Genomic DNA, 18,069 nt, shown 5'->3' on the forward strand with positions numbered 1-18,069 from the left:
GGATAAATCCCTCATTTGAAAAATGAGGTTGAAGACACAGGTTAATTGATTTAACTGAATTCATAGAGTAAGTTGGTTTTGCAGTTAGGATTAGAATCAAGTTACCATCATTCACAGCTGAGATCTTTCAGCCAGGAGAAAATACGCCCCACAAAGGCTGGAATTTTTGCGTGATTTGTTTACTGCCACATCTCTACCAAACTGCAGGGCACATTATAGGTATTCAAAAAGTTCATGTTGAATAAACGAATGAATAGATATTTTTAAAATAGTTAAAGTAGGAACACAGAAAAGGTAAAAGCAGAACACAAACAAAGACATGGGATGGCCTCACTCTCCTTATCCTTGCAGCAAATCATCAGTTTTGTTTATTTCTGCTATGTCTTTTCTACATCTCAAGGGGCCCAAACCCACTATGACCCCTGGTGATTGGCCAAGTGGAGTTGACCAGGAACAACACTTAGATAATCAGTGAGAGGGATCAAAAGAGGGATCAAAATCAAGGAGTTTTAGACCCAGCCTTTCTACCTGGAGGGTTGACCGTGGACAAGCCATTCGTTTGAGGAGCCTCAACTTCCCAGTCCTTCCTGGCTTCCACACGTAACTCTTGGGGACTTACTATCTGCCTTGCTTAACTACAGGAGTATGGGAAAGGTCAAGTAAGATTATGAAGATATTTTACACACAATACATATTGATGAAGCCATTATTGTCCTAATTCTGCAGTCATTTTCTCAGAATAAGATCCAGAGTGAAACATAGGCAACGGGATTACACTAGCATTTATTTGCTGTAGTGGATGAAGACCAGACCAATGTCTCTGGATCCTTGGAAGAGTTCCCTTTCACCCCCCAGTTCTGTTCAAAGATAATCCATAACATCATTTCATTCTGATGTCGGGGGCACCTCTTCTGGCCAAGACCCTCAACTGAGCTCTCCTGACTGCCAAAATGGACTTTTTTGACTCATTCTCTACTATTCTCCCCAAACCTTCAGATTCTCCTACTTCTCAAGTCCACTGTCCTTGGAATCCTTGGAACCAGGCAGTCTGCTTGGCCTTGTGTCTGGTTACTTCTCAGCAGAATCCAGGCTGATACAGGGCCTGTGCCCCCTGTATTCCATAGGGAAGACAGTCCAGTAAAGCAGATCTCCTTTTTTTGCACTATTGGTGATTTTAGACAGTGGTCCTCTAGGACAATATTACACATTCTCCCAATAAGGATGATAGAGAGATGGATGGGTAGATACAAGGGTGGATGGCTGGATGGATGAATGGATGGATAGATAGATAAATAGATATAGATAGATAATGGATGGATGGATAGCTGGATGGATGGATAGATGATGGATGGATGGATGGATGGATGGATGGATGGATGGCTTGCTGGCTGGCTGGCTGGATAGATGAACAGATGGATACTAATCTAATTAATAGTTAGCTGAAGTAAGATGCCTCCTGTACAGTTAAAAGTGGGCAAGCATTCTGCCCAGGATATGAGGAGGAACCCCGAGGGGAACAAAGAGATGAAAATATTTGAGAAACACCATTAGCAATAATATGAGTCTCTTCTCCCAAATGGCATGAATACTTCAAAAGCATGTAAAAACCACTCAGAATAGCTATGATGTAAGGTGGGAGGGTGGTGACAATCTATACCTTTAGAAAGCCTGTAGTCTTCCATCTACACATCATATTTTTTTTTTGGTCTGGTTAGCCAATAATGCAAGCAGTGGGTAGCCAGGTTTTAAGAAGGCTCTATATTTTTTACATGAATTTACGTATATCCACACACACCTGCAGTTAATAATCTCCCCAAGCTGCAGAAGAATAAGAAGGCCCATTCATTCCCATGACCCCACGTAAGCATAGTCAGATTTGGGTCAAGTGTTTTAAGTACCACTGACGTTCTCCTACCTCACAAAAGCTTTGGCACTGGTGTTTCCTCAGGTCCCCTGATTCCTTGCAGGGCTCCAGGCACTGGAAGAGAGGAACAATAAAAATAAATAAAACATGGAAACAAACAAAGCTGAGAGGAAAAAAGAATTCACCTGTGATTGTTGCTTTTCAATGCCTGTTTATTCTAGTTAGTTTAGAAAACCAAAGAATCAGCTGCTCTTTTTAACTGGGTATAACACGAATCTGAGCAAAAGCATCATTACAGAACGCGGACCAAAAAATGTATTTCAACACAATTGGAAAGGAAAAGTTACAGCGCCCGGCAGTGACTTACAGGAAAAGTAATGATCGTCACCATCAGCTGGAGGAATTGGGGTAAGACATATTTTCTATTCAGTAAGAAATATTTTCTTTTCTTTTTTTTTTTTTTTTTGAGACAAAGTCTCATTCTTGTCCCCAGGCTGGAGTGTGATGGGGTGATCTCGGCTCACTGCAACCTCCACCTCCCAGGTTCAAGTGATTCTTCTACCTCAGCCTCCCGAGTAGCTGGGATTACAGGCGCCTGCCACCACACCGGGCTAATTTTTGTATTTTTAGTAGAGATGGGGTTTCACCATGTTGGCCAGGCTGGTCTCGAACTCCTGACCTCAGGTGATCCACCCGTCTCAGCCTCCCAAACTGTTGGGATTACAGGCGTGAGCCACTGCGCCCAGCCAAGAAATACTTTCTAAAGGTTGTTGTTTCATGGGATTTTTTTCCTCATAAAAGTTAATATTACATTTCTTTTAAATTGGCAGCATAGGGCTATTTTTTGTACACTCTTCTACAAGTGAAAATGCATTGTATTAAATTTATGTCTGTATGTATGTACACATATGTATTATTGTTAACTTGTGTCCTTATCTCAATGAATCCAACAGCACTCAGATACATCGAGTTTAATCACTCCATTAAAATACATTGAATAAGTCTGTTAGATTATGACATGAGAGTCTCATAAGGTTTGCTAAAACATACATGCATATAACTTATTACTATATACATTCTAATAAATCAAAGACACTAGCCAGACTCCATTGTTCAAGAACGTTTGTAATAATAAATAGTAAGATTGTTGGATAAACAAATTATATGCACATATAATACAGTTTATTACTAATATACACTATATATATTATATATACACACATGATATATAAAATATATATAGTCTGAGGCCAGGTGTGGTGGCTGAAGCCTGTAATGCCAGCACTTTGGGAGGCTGAGGTGTGCAAATCACTTGAGGCCAAGAGTTTGAGACCAGCCTGGCCGACAAAGTGAAACCCCGTCTCTACCAAAAAATACAAAAATTAACCTGGCATTGTGGTGCCCACCTGTAGTTCCAGCTACTCGGAAGACTGAGGCAGGAGAATCACTTGAACCCAGGAGGTAGAGGTTGCAGTGAGCCGAGATCGGGCCACTGCACTCCAGCCTGGGTGACAGAGCAAAACTCTGTCTCAAAAATAAAAATAAAAATAAAGCATATATAGTGTGTACATACGGGATGTCTGTGTGTGCCTGATTGTTACTAGCCAGGCCTCATGGTTGAAAAAAAAAAATGTTACATTCATATGCATGGAAACTTGATCCTCAAAATTATATTTAATGCAAGTTGTAATTTTAAACATTAATAGTCATATAGTCAGATGTCAGTCATCTAAATATAAGCATAGCCCTAGCTCTCATACATTCATGGTTATTTTATCTATATTATTTCTATTTCATTATTGATGAGTTTTCAAATGACAGTAGAAATTCTCAGTTAAATTTCAGATATGTATAATGTAGAATTCCGGATATATGGTGAAGCAATACTACTTTTGCACTCTGTTTTCTAGTAATCTCTTCCATGTTTTAAAATACAGATACAGTTAGAAGATACACTGGAAAACTCTGAAGAAACTTAATTTTCAATATTTGTTGCCATTTTTTTATCAATTATATGTATGAAATCAACTGCCCCTGTGCCAACTGTCAATTCTTTATAACAATAATGCTCCAAGTGTGATCAATTACTGATATTATGGGCATCCTTTGGAGTTTGTGTGAAATGAAAATTCATGGGCCTCATTCTCAACCTACAGTCTGAATCTCTGGGACCAGGGCCCAGGAATCTATTTTAACAAGTTCTACTGAAAATTCTGATGCTTACTAAACTTTAAAAAGAACTGCCATTGGCCGGGCACGGTGGCTCACACCTGTAGTCCCAGCACTTTGGGAGGCCGAGGCAGGCGGATCATGAGGTCAGGAGATCGAGACCATCCTGGCTAACATGGTGAAAACCCGTCTCTACTAAAAATACAAAAAATTAGCTGGGTGTGGTGGCGGGCGCCTGTAGTCCCAGCTACTTGGGAGGCCAAGGCAGGAAAATTGCTTGAACTCAGGAGGCAGAGGTTGCAGTGAGCTGAGATCATGCCACTGCACTCCAGCCTGGATGACAGAGCAAGACTCTGTCTCAAAAAAAAAAAAAAAAAAAAAAAAAGAACTGCCACCAAATTTGATGTTTGCATTTAACAGTGTCTTTATGGAATAAATGCTTGTTGGATGTTTCTTGAGTGAAATGACAAAGACTTACCTTGCAAGTAGCTGAATCTCTGCCCGTGAACAATCCCTAGACCATTACTCTTTGGAGTAATGTCTCTTTCTTGCTTCATATAAGTGCCATTAAGAACATATATTTCTCATAAAAAAATTTTTAGATGTCATAGTAATGTTGCATATGAACATTTTATTTTTTTATTTTTTTATTTTTTGAGACGGAGTCTCGCTCTGTCGCCCAGGCTGGAGTGCAGTGGCGCGATCTCGGCTCACTGCAAGCTCCGCCTCCCGTGTTCACGCCATTCTCCTGCCTCAGCCTCTAGAGTAGCTGGGACTATAGGCGCCCGCTACCACGCCCGGCTAATTTTTTGTATTTTAAGTAGAGACGGGGTTTCACCGTGTTAGCCAGGATGGTCTCGATCTCCTGATCCGCCCGCCTCGGCCTCCCAAAGTGCTGGGATTACAGGCGTGAGCCACCGCGCCCGGCCGAACATTTTAAATTATTTTAATTTTTTAAAAAAAACTTGAGCTCTTTAATAATTCTTTTCTAAGACATATATGAGCCTGCCCCAAGTTACAGTGCTTACTTCTCTCAAGAATGTTCAAAAACAAATTTTTCATCAATATAGCAATTCTAAAAGAAAAACAATTTTAATAGTAATGAAACATTGTTTAAAAACTTATCTAAAGGCCGGGCGCGGTGGCTCACGCCTGTAATCCCAGCACTTTGGAAGGCCGAGGCAGGCGGATCACAAGGTCAGGAGATCGAGACCATTCTGGCTAACACAGTGAAACCCTGTCTCTACTAAAAATACAAAAAAAATTATCCAGGCGTGGTGGCGGGCGCCTGTAGTCCTAGCTTCTCGGGAGGCTGAGGCAGGAGAATGGCGTGAACCCGAGAGGCGGAGCTTGCAGTGAGCCGAGATCACGCCACTGCACTCCAGCCTGGGCGACAGAGTGATACTCCGTCTCAAAAAAAAAAAAAAAAAGAAAAGAAAAAAACTTATCCAACTTACTTATGATTTCCTTAAAGAACTAGTTTTTTGTTTCCTACGGCTACATCAATGCTTTGTCCTCAAAGCTCTTGTTACTTATTTTTTCTAGACATTTGCTTCAAGGCAAAAATGTTTAGTAGTTATTTAAAAGTATGCTAAGACCTAATTCTTCCTCAAGACCATTTGAAATGAATACATGACACTCTTGCCACTGCAAGGTAAGTCTTTATCATTTCACTCAAGAAACACCCAACAAACATTTATTCCATAAAGACACTGTTAAATGCTATGTGGCTAACAACGTCTGAAAATAAGCATGTGATTTTTGTTTTCTCTTATTGCTAAAAATATAAATTATAAAAATATGCTGCTACTTGTGTACACAGTTGCATTTTCACAACTATAGATATCGGTGCACAAAAAGTCTCAAGCCTTTGAAATCTCCATAATCCCACATAACCATGGTCCTGAGAGCTTGTGGAATTGTCAAATACCTTATACAAAACAAATACTATTTACAAAAACAGGCATATTTCTGGAATGCTAATCAAAGCAATACACAACACACTTGTTTTGCTATTAATCCAGAATCTCTGCCAAGTCTAGCATCAGTATATGTCATTCATTTAAAGCTCTATTTTAATTGCATTCCTGCTTCAGATCCAGTAACTAGTAATCAGCAGTATCTAAAGACATTTTTCAAAATGTTATTAATGACAGCCAACATTTTCTTTTAATAATCCTCCATGAAATCTCTCTGACAAGCACAACCTATATACAATCATCTGAGTAAATGTTTGCAGGATAAGTTTGCCAAAAGTCTATTTCTTTATAATACTCTGGCCAGTTAAAAAAAAAAGATTTCAACAAAAGCTAAAGTGTTGCGGGAGAAAACGACAATGACACACTTTCTCTCATACTTCATGTAGAACAAAAAACTTCCTATTTCTGCAAGCAATTAAAAAAAAAAAAAGGTATCTCAAAAGACTGCAGCCCTGCCAGAGGTGTTAGAACCCAAAGGACTCTATCTTGAACAGGGGCTGGGTAAAATGAGGCCAAGAACTGCTAGGCTGCATTATCAGGAGGTTAGGCATTCTTAGTCACAGGATGAGATAAGAGGTTGGCAGGACTAGTTGCACAAGATACAGGCCACAAAGACCCCAATGATGAAACAGGATGCAGTAAAGAAGTCAGTCAAAACCCACCAAAACCAAGATGGCAAATGAAAGCAACCTCTGGTTGTCCATGTGCTCATTAAGCACTAATTATAAGGCATTAGGATGCTAAAAGACACTCCCACCAGTGCCATGACAGTTTACAAGTGCCATGGCAATGTCCAGAAGCTACCCTATATGGTCTAAAAGGGGGAGGAAACCTCAGTTCCAGAACTCCCCACCCTTTTCCCAGAAAACTCATAAATAATCTACCCCTTATTTAGCATATAATCTAGAAATAATGATAAGTTTACTCAATCAAGCAGCCCATGCCATTGCTCTGCCTATGGCACAGCCACCCTTTTATTCCTTTACTTTCTTAATAAACTTGCTTTCACTTTACTCTGTAGCCTTGCTCTTGAATTCCTTCCTGCATGAAGCCAAGAACCCATGTAGCCTCCCAGACTGAACTCCAGTTTGGGGGTTTACCTTGTGACAACCCCACATCTCTCTTCCACGAGAGGAGTGATTACGAGAGAAATACTACTACCAGGAGACAATTGCTTTAGAATGTATTACATAAACTCCTATAGGCGCCATGATCATGTACTACCTAAAACTATCCAAAACAGTAACCAAAGTTTATACTTTTAGCAAAGGTTTTAGGCTTTCAAGTTTTAGGATGATAGACTAAAATCATTTCTTCTGAGGCTACTGCTTCAATTCCAATGAAGAAACACTTTAAATTTCAAAGAAAAATATGTAGATTGAGAGAGCTAATCGCATATGTCATCATTTGGCAGGTAGATACTAAGTATGTTTCTACTTAACATAGAAACTTTACAGATTACAGACCACTTTTAAAACTATTTGTCTAATGGAGCCTCATCACAACACATCTATAGAAGTATGTAAAATTATGCACTATTGGCTGGGAATGGTGACTCATGTCTGTAACCCCAGCACTTTGGGAGGCTGAGATGAGATGATCTCTTGAGCCCAGAAGTTCAAGAACAGACTGGGCAACATAGTGAGACTTTGTCTCCACTAAAAATAAAAAAACTAGCTGGGCATGGTAGTGTGCACCTGTAGTCCCAGCTATTCGGGAGGTTGAGGTGGGAGGATCACTTAAGCCCAGAAGTTTGAGACTGCAGAATGCACCACTGCAGTCTGCAGCCTGGGTAACAGAGTAAGACTCTGTCTCAAAAAAGAAAAAAAAATTTTAAAAAGGGCACAATTATTCTTACATTTTAGAGAGGAAACACTGAAGTTAAGAGAGGTTAAGGAAACAAAGCTAGTGACTCTGGGAGAGATTGGGGCAATTAGGATTGAACCCATGCTTTAGCACACTCAAAGAAAGGGTATTTTCCATGATAAAGCACTTTATGCCACTTGCTACAGGGGATTCATGAGACAATGTATATAAAAGATATCTGTACACTGAAAAGTACTTTGCAAATCCATGGGATTAGTAAACTACGGTGCTCCCAGACCTCTCTGAGATTCAGTTCCAGAATGCCCTAGGTGTTACGCATTCCAAGACCTTCATATAAGCACAACCAATAAGACTATTTCATGTCACGGAGAAAGACCTCCAACTCATGAGTGGAAGTACTGATCAACAAGGAAATTGTGGATACTACTTTGGTGAATCACCATCTGGCCAGTTTAGCACCAAATTCCATACTTTACATTTAACCATACACTTTCATAAAAGGACAGCAGAAGAAATGTTCTTACCAAAACAGCCATCACAATAAATTCTAAAGCAAAAAAGATTCACACAAAATTCAAAATTTTACATTATCCAATAATCAACAAGTGGAACTCATGATCAGATTATGCTAAATGAATAGAACCCATGCTAAAACAAAGAAGCAGCAGGTCCATAGATTTCAATCTGTTCGAATTAGCAACAAATTAGCTAAATCAACAAATATGGATTAATATTTCTAATGTGCAAAGTACTTATCTAGTCACCAAGACAGGGGGAAATGTGGCATGATTCATTCTGTCCTGAGGGAGCATGGAATCTCTTATGGGAGAAAAGTATGTAGATAAATAAGTCCACATCAGTGAATCATAAAATAAATGAGTTAAGAACGACATGCCGGCCAGGTGTGGTGGCTCATGACTGTAATCCCAACACTTTGGGAGGGTGAGGTGGGCAGATCACTTGAGGTCAAGAGCTCGAGACCAGCCTGACCAACATGATGAAACCCTGTCTCTACCAAAAAATACAAAAATTAGCCAGGTGTGGTGGCAAGTGCCTGTAATCCCAGCTACTTGGGAGGCTGAGGTGGGAGAATTGCTTGAACCTGGGAGCTGGAAGTTGCAGTGAGCTGAAATTGTGCCACTGCACTACAGCCTGGGTGACAGAGTAAGCCTCCATCTCATAAATAAATAAATAAATAAACAAACAAACAAAACCAAAAAAAAGTCATAAGAAATGAAAAAAAGGATATGTATTTTCATAGAGGATCATTGAAAAGAACTTCACAGAACTAGGGACCCATAAATCAGCTTAGAAGGGTGACTGTGACGAGAACTTGACCAGCTGTAAGTAAATTTGGGATAAGGATAATATCAAATGTATGGAGTGGGGAGTATGGTGTCTGATTGCTAGTAGGAGAAAACACATAGCAGAAAACAAGGCTGGAAGGATAGCCCTTGGATTCAATGAGGAGCCACTGACACACTCAGAACTAATTGTTTGTTCCAACTTGTGTTTATGAAGACTTGGGTGTTGGAACAGAAGATGGATTAGAGAGGTGAGACATTGCAGTGAAGTAAACCAGAGCAAAAGTCTTTACAACGTCTTCCAATCTTCTCTCTGCCATTTCTAGTGTCAGTATGCCACCAGGGTGTCAGAGGACATTGGGTGAAAGGAGGAAAAGGATGTTAACCTATGAAAGGGAATATGGAAGTGCAATCTCATCAACATGGTTACCAACTTGTTTTGAGAAGTGGGGATGAGAGAAATCAAATGGGGAAAGGCACCAAAGTTTCCAATCTAGATCTCAAGGGAACTGATGGTGTCACCAAGACGAAGGAAGAAGGAGAAACAAGCATGGGGAAAGATACGGAACTGAGTGCTTAACACAGCGAGTTAGAGGTGTCCAGGAAACGTACAAGGAGTGTTGTCCAACAAGCTATTGAAATTGTGGATATGCAGTTTAGCATAAAGGTTAAAGCTAATGATGGCATTTATAAGTTTCTTTTGTCTTTCTCTCTCATCATTAATTTATTCCTTTTACAACCATTTCCTGAGTTCTAACTATAACCACAGTATCATGCTAAGTGATGGGTCTACGGCTAAATCTATGAACTACACAAGGGACTGCCTTCAAGGACCTTAAGTCTCTAGAAAGATCATAGCATGTACATTTACAAGCAAACGTCAAAGATACAGATAGAGAAGAGGTACAGACAAAATTAAATTGGAGTGTCAAAAATTTTAGGAGTTGGGCTATGCGAAAACTAGAATGGCAACCTGTATGAGATTTCATGGTTTAGTAAAGTTTTTTTTTTCTTTAATCTGTTTTGTTCTCTCTTTACGTGTTTGTGCTTCAAAATGAGGTGACTGGAACATGTTAATAGGCAGAAAACAAAGGATCAAACGGAGGAGGTCTGACTGAAGATCAGGATGATTGAAGATGTAGAAGAAGTAGGAAATTATCAATTGATCAAGGTCCCAGAGACTGTTGTAGGGGTTACAATATGAAAACAATGAATTTTAGAGAGGCAACGTATCACTCCTATCATTGAACCCAACCCTATACAGCTTCCAGATTTGAAAACTGAAACATTTTCACAGAGGCAATGGCCAAGTGGTAGGGTTTAGATCCATGGCTCTGCCTAGGACTGGACATGAACGTACAGTTTCACTCCAGCTTAGAGGATGTAAGCATTTGGATGTAGGGAAATGTGACAATGATCATGTGGCATGTTGATAACCTGTGTGAATAAGCCACAGGTTTCCAATATGGTGGGAAGGCACTGATGTTTAGATGTGTGTGCCTTCGTGGATGCAATTCTGGTGGCTGGGCTTTAGTAGTCTTGAATGGATAGATAAGTCAGGCCACTTCCCAGGTGAGGGACTCTGAAACTCATGATTCTAGCCAAGTCTGAAGGCAACCAAAAGAGCACTGAGTTTTATATTTGGACTGACCCAGAGGAGAATCCCTCATCTACCTCAAGCCAGATGATTTTTTTCCCATTCAAGTTTTATTTTAACCTCTCTAAACTATAGGTTTCTGATACATAAAAGAGTGAAAAAATATTTGCTCAGGTGGACTTTTTTCAAATGAAATTTATAAAGACCACCTTTTAAGGTGTCTACACATAATAGGTACTTAGTGAATCTAGTTCTCTTCCATTTCTAGGGGACCAATAAGGAGACTTTGTTTTATAGTTCTTTCATATTTCCCTAATGCCTACCTACATTTTCCCTTTTAATTGGAAAAGAAATTCAAATTTCTCTTAATTCCAGTCTCTCAAGCATGTTCTAATAATTGTTTTTAAAGTGCTACATTTCTTGCCCACATTTCCAAAAGCTAAGATTGAATGGTGTGGTAATATTCTGTGTGTGGCCAGAACATGGAATGAGAAGGGATATCCTGAGACCATAGCACAGTACCTTTTCTTTCACAAAAGTATTTTCTGTTGAATAATTAAAAAATCAAATAATGCTTTATACTTAATTTTGTCTGGAGTATTGCCTGGATATAAAGAATAAGCCTTGGGGTTCTTAAAAAAAAAAAAACCTCCAACTTTTTATTTTATATGGGTATACATTCATATCATATAACAATGCTATCTACAAAAGTTTGCAAAGACCATTTCTGTTTTCTGAATTAATGGCAGCAAGTTTCTCTAAAAAGCTGTGGACCTGCTTTTTAGATGAAAGCTGTTTTTTTCTCCCAGATAGATTTCCTAAAATATGTGCACCCTACTGCCTTTAGAAGTATTCATGGCCTCCCTCCAGCTCTAAATTGGTACTGTATAGAAATTGTTACAATCCTGTGTGTCGAAAAGTGCACTGTGTCTTGCCAAAATAATGAAATCTTTTGGCAGACAGCCCTCTGAAGTGCAGTTGAACAATCATTGCAGCCTCAACCACAGAGGATTAGCATGCCAGCCTAGCACAACCACAACAGCATCAGGCCTGAGATGTTCGCATCACAAATCAACTTGCTCTGAAACGTCCGAAGGGTAATGACTCTCTCACTGCGAAACTTATCAGGAAACACGGGCCTCATTTTATCACAACTACTTTTTCACAACAAAGGGAGTCCTTGGAGTTTCAGGGGAAGTGTTTAGAAACTACATAAGTAAATGAGAGGAAAGCAATTACTCAAGGTAGTTATTATCAGAAAACCATACTCTCAGTGTAATTCTTTTCCACTTAATTAAGTTTCTTGAAGTAGACAAAGTCATGGAATTCTCTTACCTGGAAGACAAAGCACACCTTCTTTGCATTCCTATTTTTCAACCGCAATCTTCTAATATGGCATTTTTGGTACAGTATTGAAGCTTCAAATAGTATTCCCATGGTCACTGCTCAAATTTAAAAGATATTAATTATGAAGAGAAAGTGCTAACTTTCCAGTGTAGAAACCTAGCAGAGCGCACCTTAACAAAAGGATCAAAGATATTGCCTCCAAGAATGGGGGAAAAAAAGCAAAACGAAACTCAGGTGTCTCCTGAAAGGATGCACTAGCAAGGACTCAGCATCTCACAGAGGCAGGATTCCTGCCCATTATAGAGAACCTGAATCTAACCAAGAGGAAATACCAAACAATCTACAAAGCAATTAGCCTCTAGTCTTCAAAAATATCAATGTCCTGAAAGACAAAGAAAGACTGAGGAATGTTTCCAGACCAAAGGCGACTAAAGATACATGACAACAAATGCCACACATAATGAAGAATTGGATCCTGAATCAGACAAAATAAGGCTATAAAGAACATTATCGGGACAATCAGTGAAGTTTAAATATAAACCGTAGATTAGATGTTGGTGTTACATCAATGTTAAATCACCTACACTTGATAATTTTATCAAATGATGTTGGTATTATATCAGTGTTATCAGTTACATTTGATAATTCCATTCTCTTAGTAATTACTAAGAGAATGCACTTGTTCTTAAGAAGTGCATGCTTAATTACTTGGAGGTAAAGAATCATGATGCCTGCATCTTCTTTTCAAATGATTGGAAAAAAAATCATTATAAGTGTATGTGTGTGTATATATACACATAGTATATATGTATACGTTATACATTTGTGTATATATACATATATATATATATGCAGAGAGAGAGAATATGATGAAGCAAATATAGCCAAAAAAAAGAAAAGAAAAAGAAAAGGAAAAAAAGGAAAGGTAACGACTGGTAAGTCTAGATTGGGTCAAGCAACTAGAAACCAGGGACCAAATGTGGCCCACCTCTTGTTTTTGTAAATAAAGTTTTATTGGAACAGAGCCATGTCTGTTCATTTACATATTGCCTGTGGCTGCTTTCGCACTACAGCAGCAGAGTTGAGTAGTTGCAACAGATGACCAAGCCAGCAAAGAATATTTACAAATCTTTGACAGAGAGCTTGCAATACCCCGATTTAGATGAAAAGTATATGGAAGTTCTTTGCAGTGTTCTCATAACTTTCTTAAGTGTGTTTTTTAAAGTTAAAATAAAAAATAAATTCATAAAATAATCTTAAAATTATTTAAAATCTCAAATCACAAGTTTTCTCTAGCTGGCATTATTAAAAAGCTATTATGGATATAAATCTATGGGCAGAGAGCATTAAAAAATTTAAGTTCCTATCAATGGGCTTATAGGAATAAACAGATTTAAAGACAAATGCTTCAGATCTCAAACCTCATACCAAATAGATGATATGTCTTCCCAAGCAACTGTTCAAGAAGAAAGAGACAAAACCTAGAATCTTTTAGGCTCTGTAAAGTCAGTTTCAATAGGCTGTATAAACTGGTGGTTTAACCACAGCCTCAGAAACCCTAAAGTAGAGGACCCAGCATAGCCTCAGTCATCTTGGAAGTCCCAGGTAAGCTCCAGGGTGACTCTGTAAGGATCCCAATTGTCCTTCCTCTCTGCCATCACTTCTAATTACAAAACACAGGAAACGAGGTCACTCAGCACTGTGGTCCAATTTGCCTCTTGGACCCTCTTTGTCCCTCCCTCCTTTATACTAGATAAGTCCTTCTTACAACATCCAAGCACGATGTTCCTCACAAGGAAGATAGGAGATGGATAGAACCTACTTCTTTTGCAGTTGCAAACTACTGCATGGCATGTCCTAGATAAGTATTAGTTTTCAGTAGTATGTTCACTCCCTGGCTACATTCATACATGAATTCTAAAATCAGCAGAATCAGTCTGTGTTTATTAAAAGTCCAATGAAGGAAAACTGATGTTGGTGTTTTGCCAAGACAGAGCAGTAAAGGAGGGGTAGGTGTCCTTTCCTCACAGGAGGAAGCTTACATCCTCACATGAACATTTTCCTAAAGACACAAAAAACTCACCCTCAGTGGGAAGTTTACTGGCGCACAGACAGCTTAATAAAATGATATACATAACAAGACAGCCTTTTCTCTGGGAAAATAAAAATGCATATTTAATCAAAGTGCTAAAAAATCAGTAAGAGCTAGAAACTATTATCTGTACATGTAATTTCCAACCCAGAAAGTGTAACACACACACACACACACACACACAGACAATTTTTTAAAATTATAATCTGATTATAGGACATCTGTATATCCTTTGGCAGACTATCAAATCCATCGCTCAGCTTTCTCCAATACTGACCCCCAGGTAATCAAAATAACTCAAGAATCCTGGCAGAGCCATTAGCCAGGTTTTACAGGCTGAATTAAGGGGATCCATGTTGTGCGTCCAGAATCTCAAGTGTTCATTAGATCAGATTTTGCATAACTCAACTGGAATCACCAGTCACAGCATTCCAAGAACTTAAACAGCCAGGCCCGTCTCCCCAGTGAAGGTCAGAATTGAATCTGCACAGCATGATTCTGACATCACTGTGCTGCAAGGTTAAAAAAAACTCTGTGACAAGTTGAATGGAGATTAGGATTTCCCTCACTTGGTGCTATGTTTAAAAGCTTATGCTCATCTAGCTCTGATCCTTATCTCCATATATATTTTTTTCCTACACATTTTCTTGACAACACACATCTCCTAAGAAAACATTTGATTGGTAGTTCTGGAGAACCATGTCAATCTTATTCCCAAGTTGGGTGGCCTGGTGTCCTTTTTTCCTGTGCTAATGACCTTACAAAATGCGGCATACATCACAGGAGGAATGGGATTTTGCTCTTTGTCCCTGTGTTAAATCTCACAGAGCTACTTATAAGCCTGTCTTATTTATAATATCTGCTTCTCGCTTAACAAGATTGTTTATATCAGTAATATATAAGAATGCCATGGGTAACTATATGCTGTTGGCTTATTGTTTCCAATAAATGCATCTCTTTGTCTGAGAGGTGAGTGATTATAGTAGGTTCTAAGAGAGAACCTAAAATGAACCATGTCTGTGCAGTGAGACCAATCAGCAACAGTGTCAACACTAATCCTCTTCTGATAGAAGGAGCTTGTAACACTGACAGCTTAATATCTATCTGTGTGGCTTGGTTGTCTGATATGTCAAACTCAAGGAAGGCATGGTGTGCTCTTGAAAAGACCAGGGAGCCAAATCTCATGGGGACTTTCATGTTTCCTGTCTCCCTTGCCAGATCAAATCACCCCAGCTTTGTCAACATGAAAGCTCCTCTAAGACATTAGTGCATCCCTGAGCAAACTCATTCAATTTGGCATTATGTGGTAGGTCTGCTCCAGATTAATGAGTTAGACATCATATTCATAACTTTTCAGATGCTTAAAAGGAAACACCATGGTGGAGAATGTATGTTAGTTATGGATGGAAAACTCTGTTTATAATAGAACCTGTTTGGCCTTTAACCCAAACTTGAAATTTGTACAACCTCACTTGAATATTTAATTTTATTCTCTCTTCACCACAAAAAGAGTGATGTTGAAGTTCTTGTGGCCAATGGAATTCCATCATAATACAGTAACAATGAAAGCTATTTGTGAACTCAACCAAAACGAGCAGCAAGCACTAACTCAGTAAGTTTGGATCATGAAGGTTTGTTTAACTACTGCAGTCTTTCAAGAGATTTTGCACAGGGTTTAGAAGAGCCTCCTTCATACTGTGGGCAACGCAAATGTCAATTTCTTGTGCTTGTTTTCCCTTGTTATCCCCTTGACTGAAATACACATTTAAGGACTCAACCAAAGATGTCTCTTCCTCTTGTTGTTTTGCATTTTACAACTTAGCTAACTGAACACTGTTTTGATTAACTCTAAGCTTACCTTCATTACCCCTTTACCCATTCATTCATCAGCTGCTCTGCTGAACCAAAAAAATGCAGAAAAAAGAAAAAAGGAGTAGCTCACATTATCTAGACCAGTGGTGTCCAACATAATGCAAGAATGGAATTGTTCTACATGTACACCATCCAATATGGCAGCCAGCAGCCACATGGGGCTACTGAGCACTTGAAATGTGGCCAATGAGGCTGAAAGATGAAATATTTAATTTTAATAAATTTAAATCTATAAAGCTATATGGCTGGTAGCTACCATATTGGAGAGAAGAAACTGAAAAAGTTAAAAGGAAAGTACAAAAGTATGCATTCAACATCCATCACACCCACCTTCCAGTGGAAGAGGAAGTAGAAGCTGCATTTCCCAGATGATCATGCCACTGAAATTCTGAATTCAATTAGGTTATGCTCATCAATATATTTACGCAGCATTTGAAGGCAAAAAGAAAACAGAAGGTATTTTCTTGCTTGTGCCTTGTTCACTATTTCTGTGGTTTAGAACCCTTGTGAAAATGTGAAGGTTTTCTGCTGCAGTCTTCAAGTCTTCATTCTCCAGCTTCCTGGGTATCTGTAGAGGCTTCATCAGGGGATGGCCCTTGACTCTCACATTGTTACTCCAGAGAGGGCTCAGAGCAAGCAGGAGAGTCAGCTCTCTGTTTTAGAGTCACTTCTGGAGGCTGAGCCTAGAGTCCATTCCTTCAACACCTCTAATCATTTTAGAAGCATCTAATCCCTTGTATTAAGTTCCTTCTAGTTTATGTACCTAGAGTAGTTTGTTTTCTTCACTGACACTACCTGATGAAAGCAACTAAGATGATACATGTGAACTGAAATTTTTTAACCCTTGTGACATCAAAAATGCAAAGAATGTAGCCATAACTTTTCTGATTATCTATTGTGTCACCAATATTCATTTCTAATCTTACAAGAGTCTCCCTCTACTTTGTAACCTCCCTCTCTACCTTCTCTGCGTATGTATTTATTGATTCACATCTATGTGTTGGGCAATCCAAGAGATATTAGGAGCACGTGGATGCATCAAACACACAGTCTGCATGCTTTGACCTTAGAATATGATGGAGAACAAAATTAAGCCATTACAATACAGTGGGATCAAAGCCATGAGACAAAGGCGTACAGAAGTACAGATGGGGAGAACCTAACCCAAGTGACAACTATGCAAAATTCCCTGGGCAAAGGGATATGTCTAGGCAGAAAACAAAATAATGAGTAGGATTAACCAGGCAAAAGCAGGTGGGATGAGGGAAGAGTATGTTCCAGATAGATTTGATCTTTTTAAGCATGAAAATAAAACTGTAAATTTTAGCAACATAGAGGCACTCCAGAGGTTTCTGCTGTGTTCTGAGATGAAGACAAATGATCTATAATTCACAGGCTATTTAGAGTCAACTTTAGCTTTGGGACAAGTGGGAGCTTGGATCTTGGCAATGCTTAGAGCGACTGCTGGATATGTTTTTAGAAGTATAGCAGGCTTTATGTAGACCAGTAGAACAAAGAAAAGAAAATGATTCTTATTGAAGACATGTACGTTTCCTTTATCAGAGAGAAAGGACCTAGCTTTCCTTTCCCCAAAGCATGCATACCATTGGTAAAACGAGTAATCTAATTACTTCAAAAAGACAGCACTCGAAGGTCTGCTTTATCAAATGATAAGATTCCCTAAGTGAAATTCTAATGCACCTGAAAATAACTTATATAAGAACATCATTTTTATAACAGACATGTGATATTTACAATATAGATGATGCCATTCATGCCTGCTTTCTTCCACTTGGGGGGAGCTTAAAAAGAATCTCACTCACACATGAAATCATTTTGGAGATTTACAATAAAGTGTACAAATCCCACAAATTTAAATAGGCAGCTTAATGTAATTTAATGCCGCTACATGTAACAGTTTAACTGGACAAGAACACACAGAAGGAAGAGTAATTATTTTCCATGTTTTATTAGTTTCTTTCCAACTCATTCAGATTGTTATACATATATCAATTCAT

General features: G+C 38.9%; 1 protein-coding gene across 1 annotated transcript in view; it reads right to left on the bottom strand.

Moving 5' to 3' along the window:
- The window catches only part of ANOS1 (anosmin 1), a 203,254-nt gene that overhangs the window by 92,732 nt on the left and 92,453 nt on the right, over nucleotides 1-18,069 (bottom strand). Inside the window, exon 3 of the mRNA XM_016943751.3 lies at nucleotides 1,916-1,978. Within this exon, the coding sequence (XP_016799240.1) occupies nucleotides 1,916-1,978 (63 nt within the window). The remainder of the gene's footprint in view (nucleotides 1-1,915; nucleotides 1,979-18,069) is intronic.

The sequence above is a fragment of the Pan troglodytes genome, chromosome X, assembly GCF_028858775.2.
Source record: "Pan troglodytes isolate AG18354 chromosome X, NHGRI_mPanTro3-v2.0_pri, whole genome shotgun sequence".
Classification (NCBI taxonomy): domain Eukaryota; kingdom Metazoa; phylum Chordata; class Mammalia; order Primates; family Hominidae; genus Pan; species Pan troglodytes.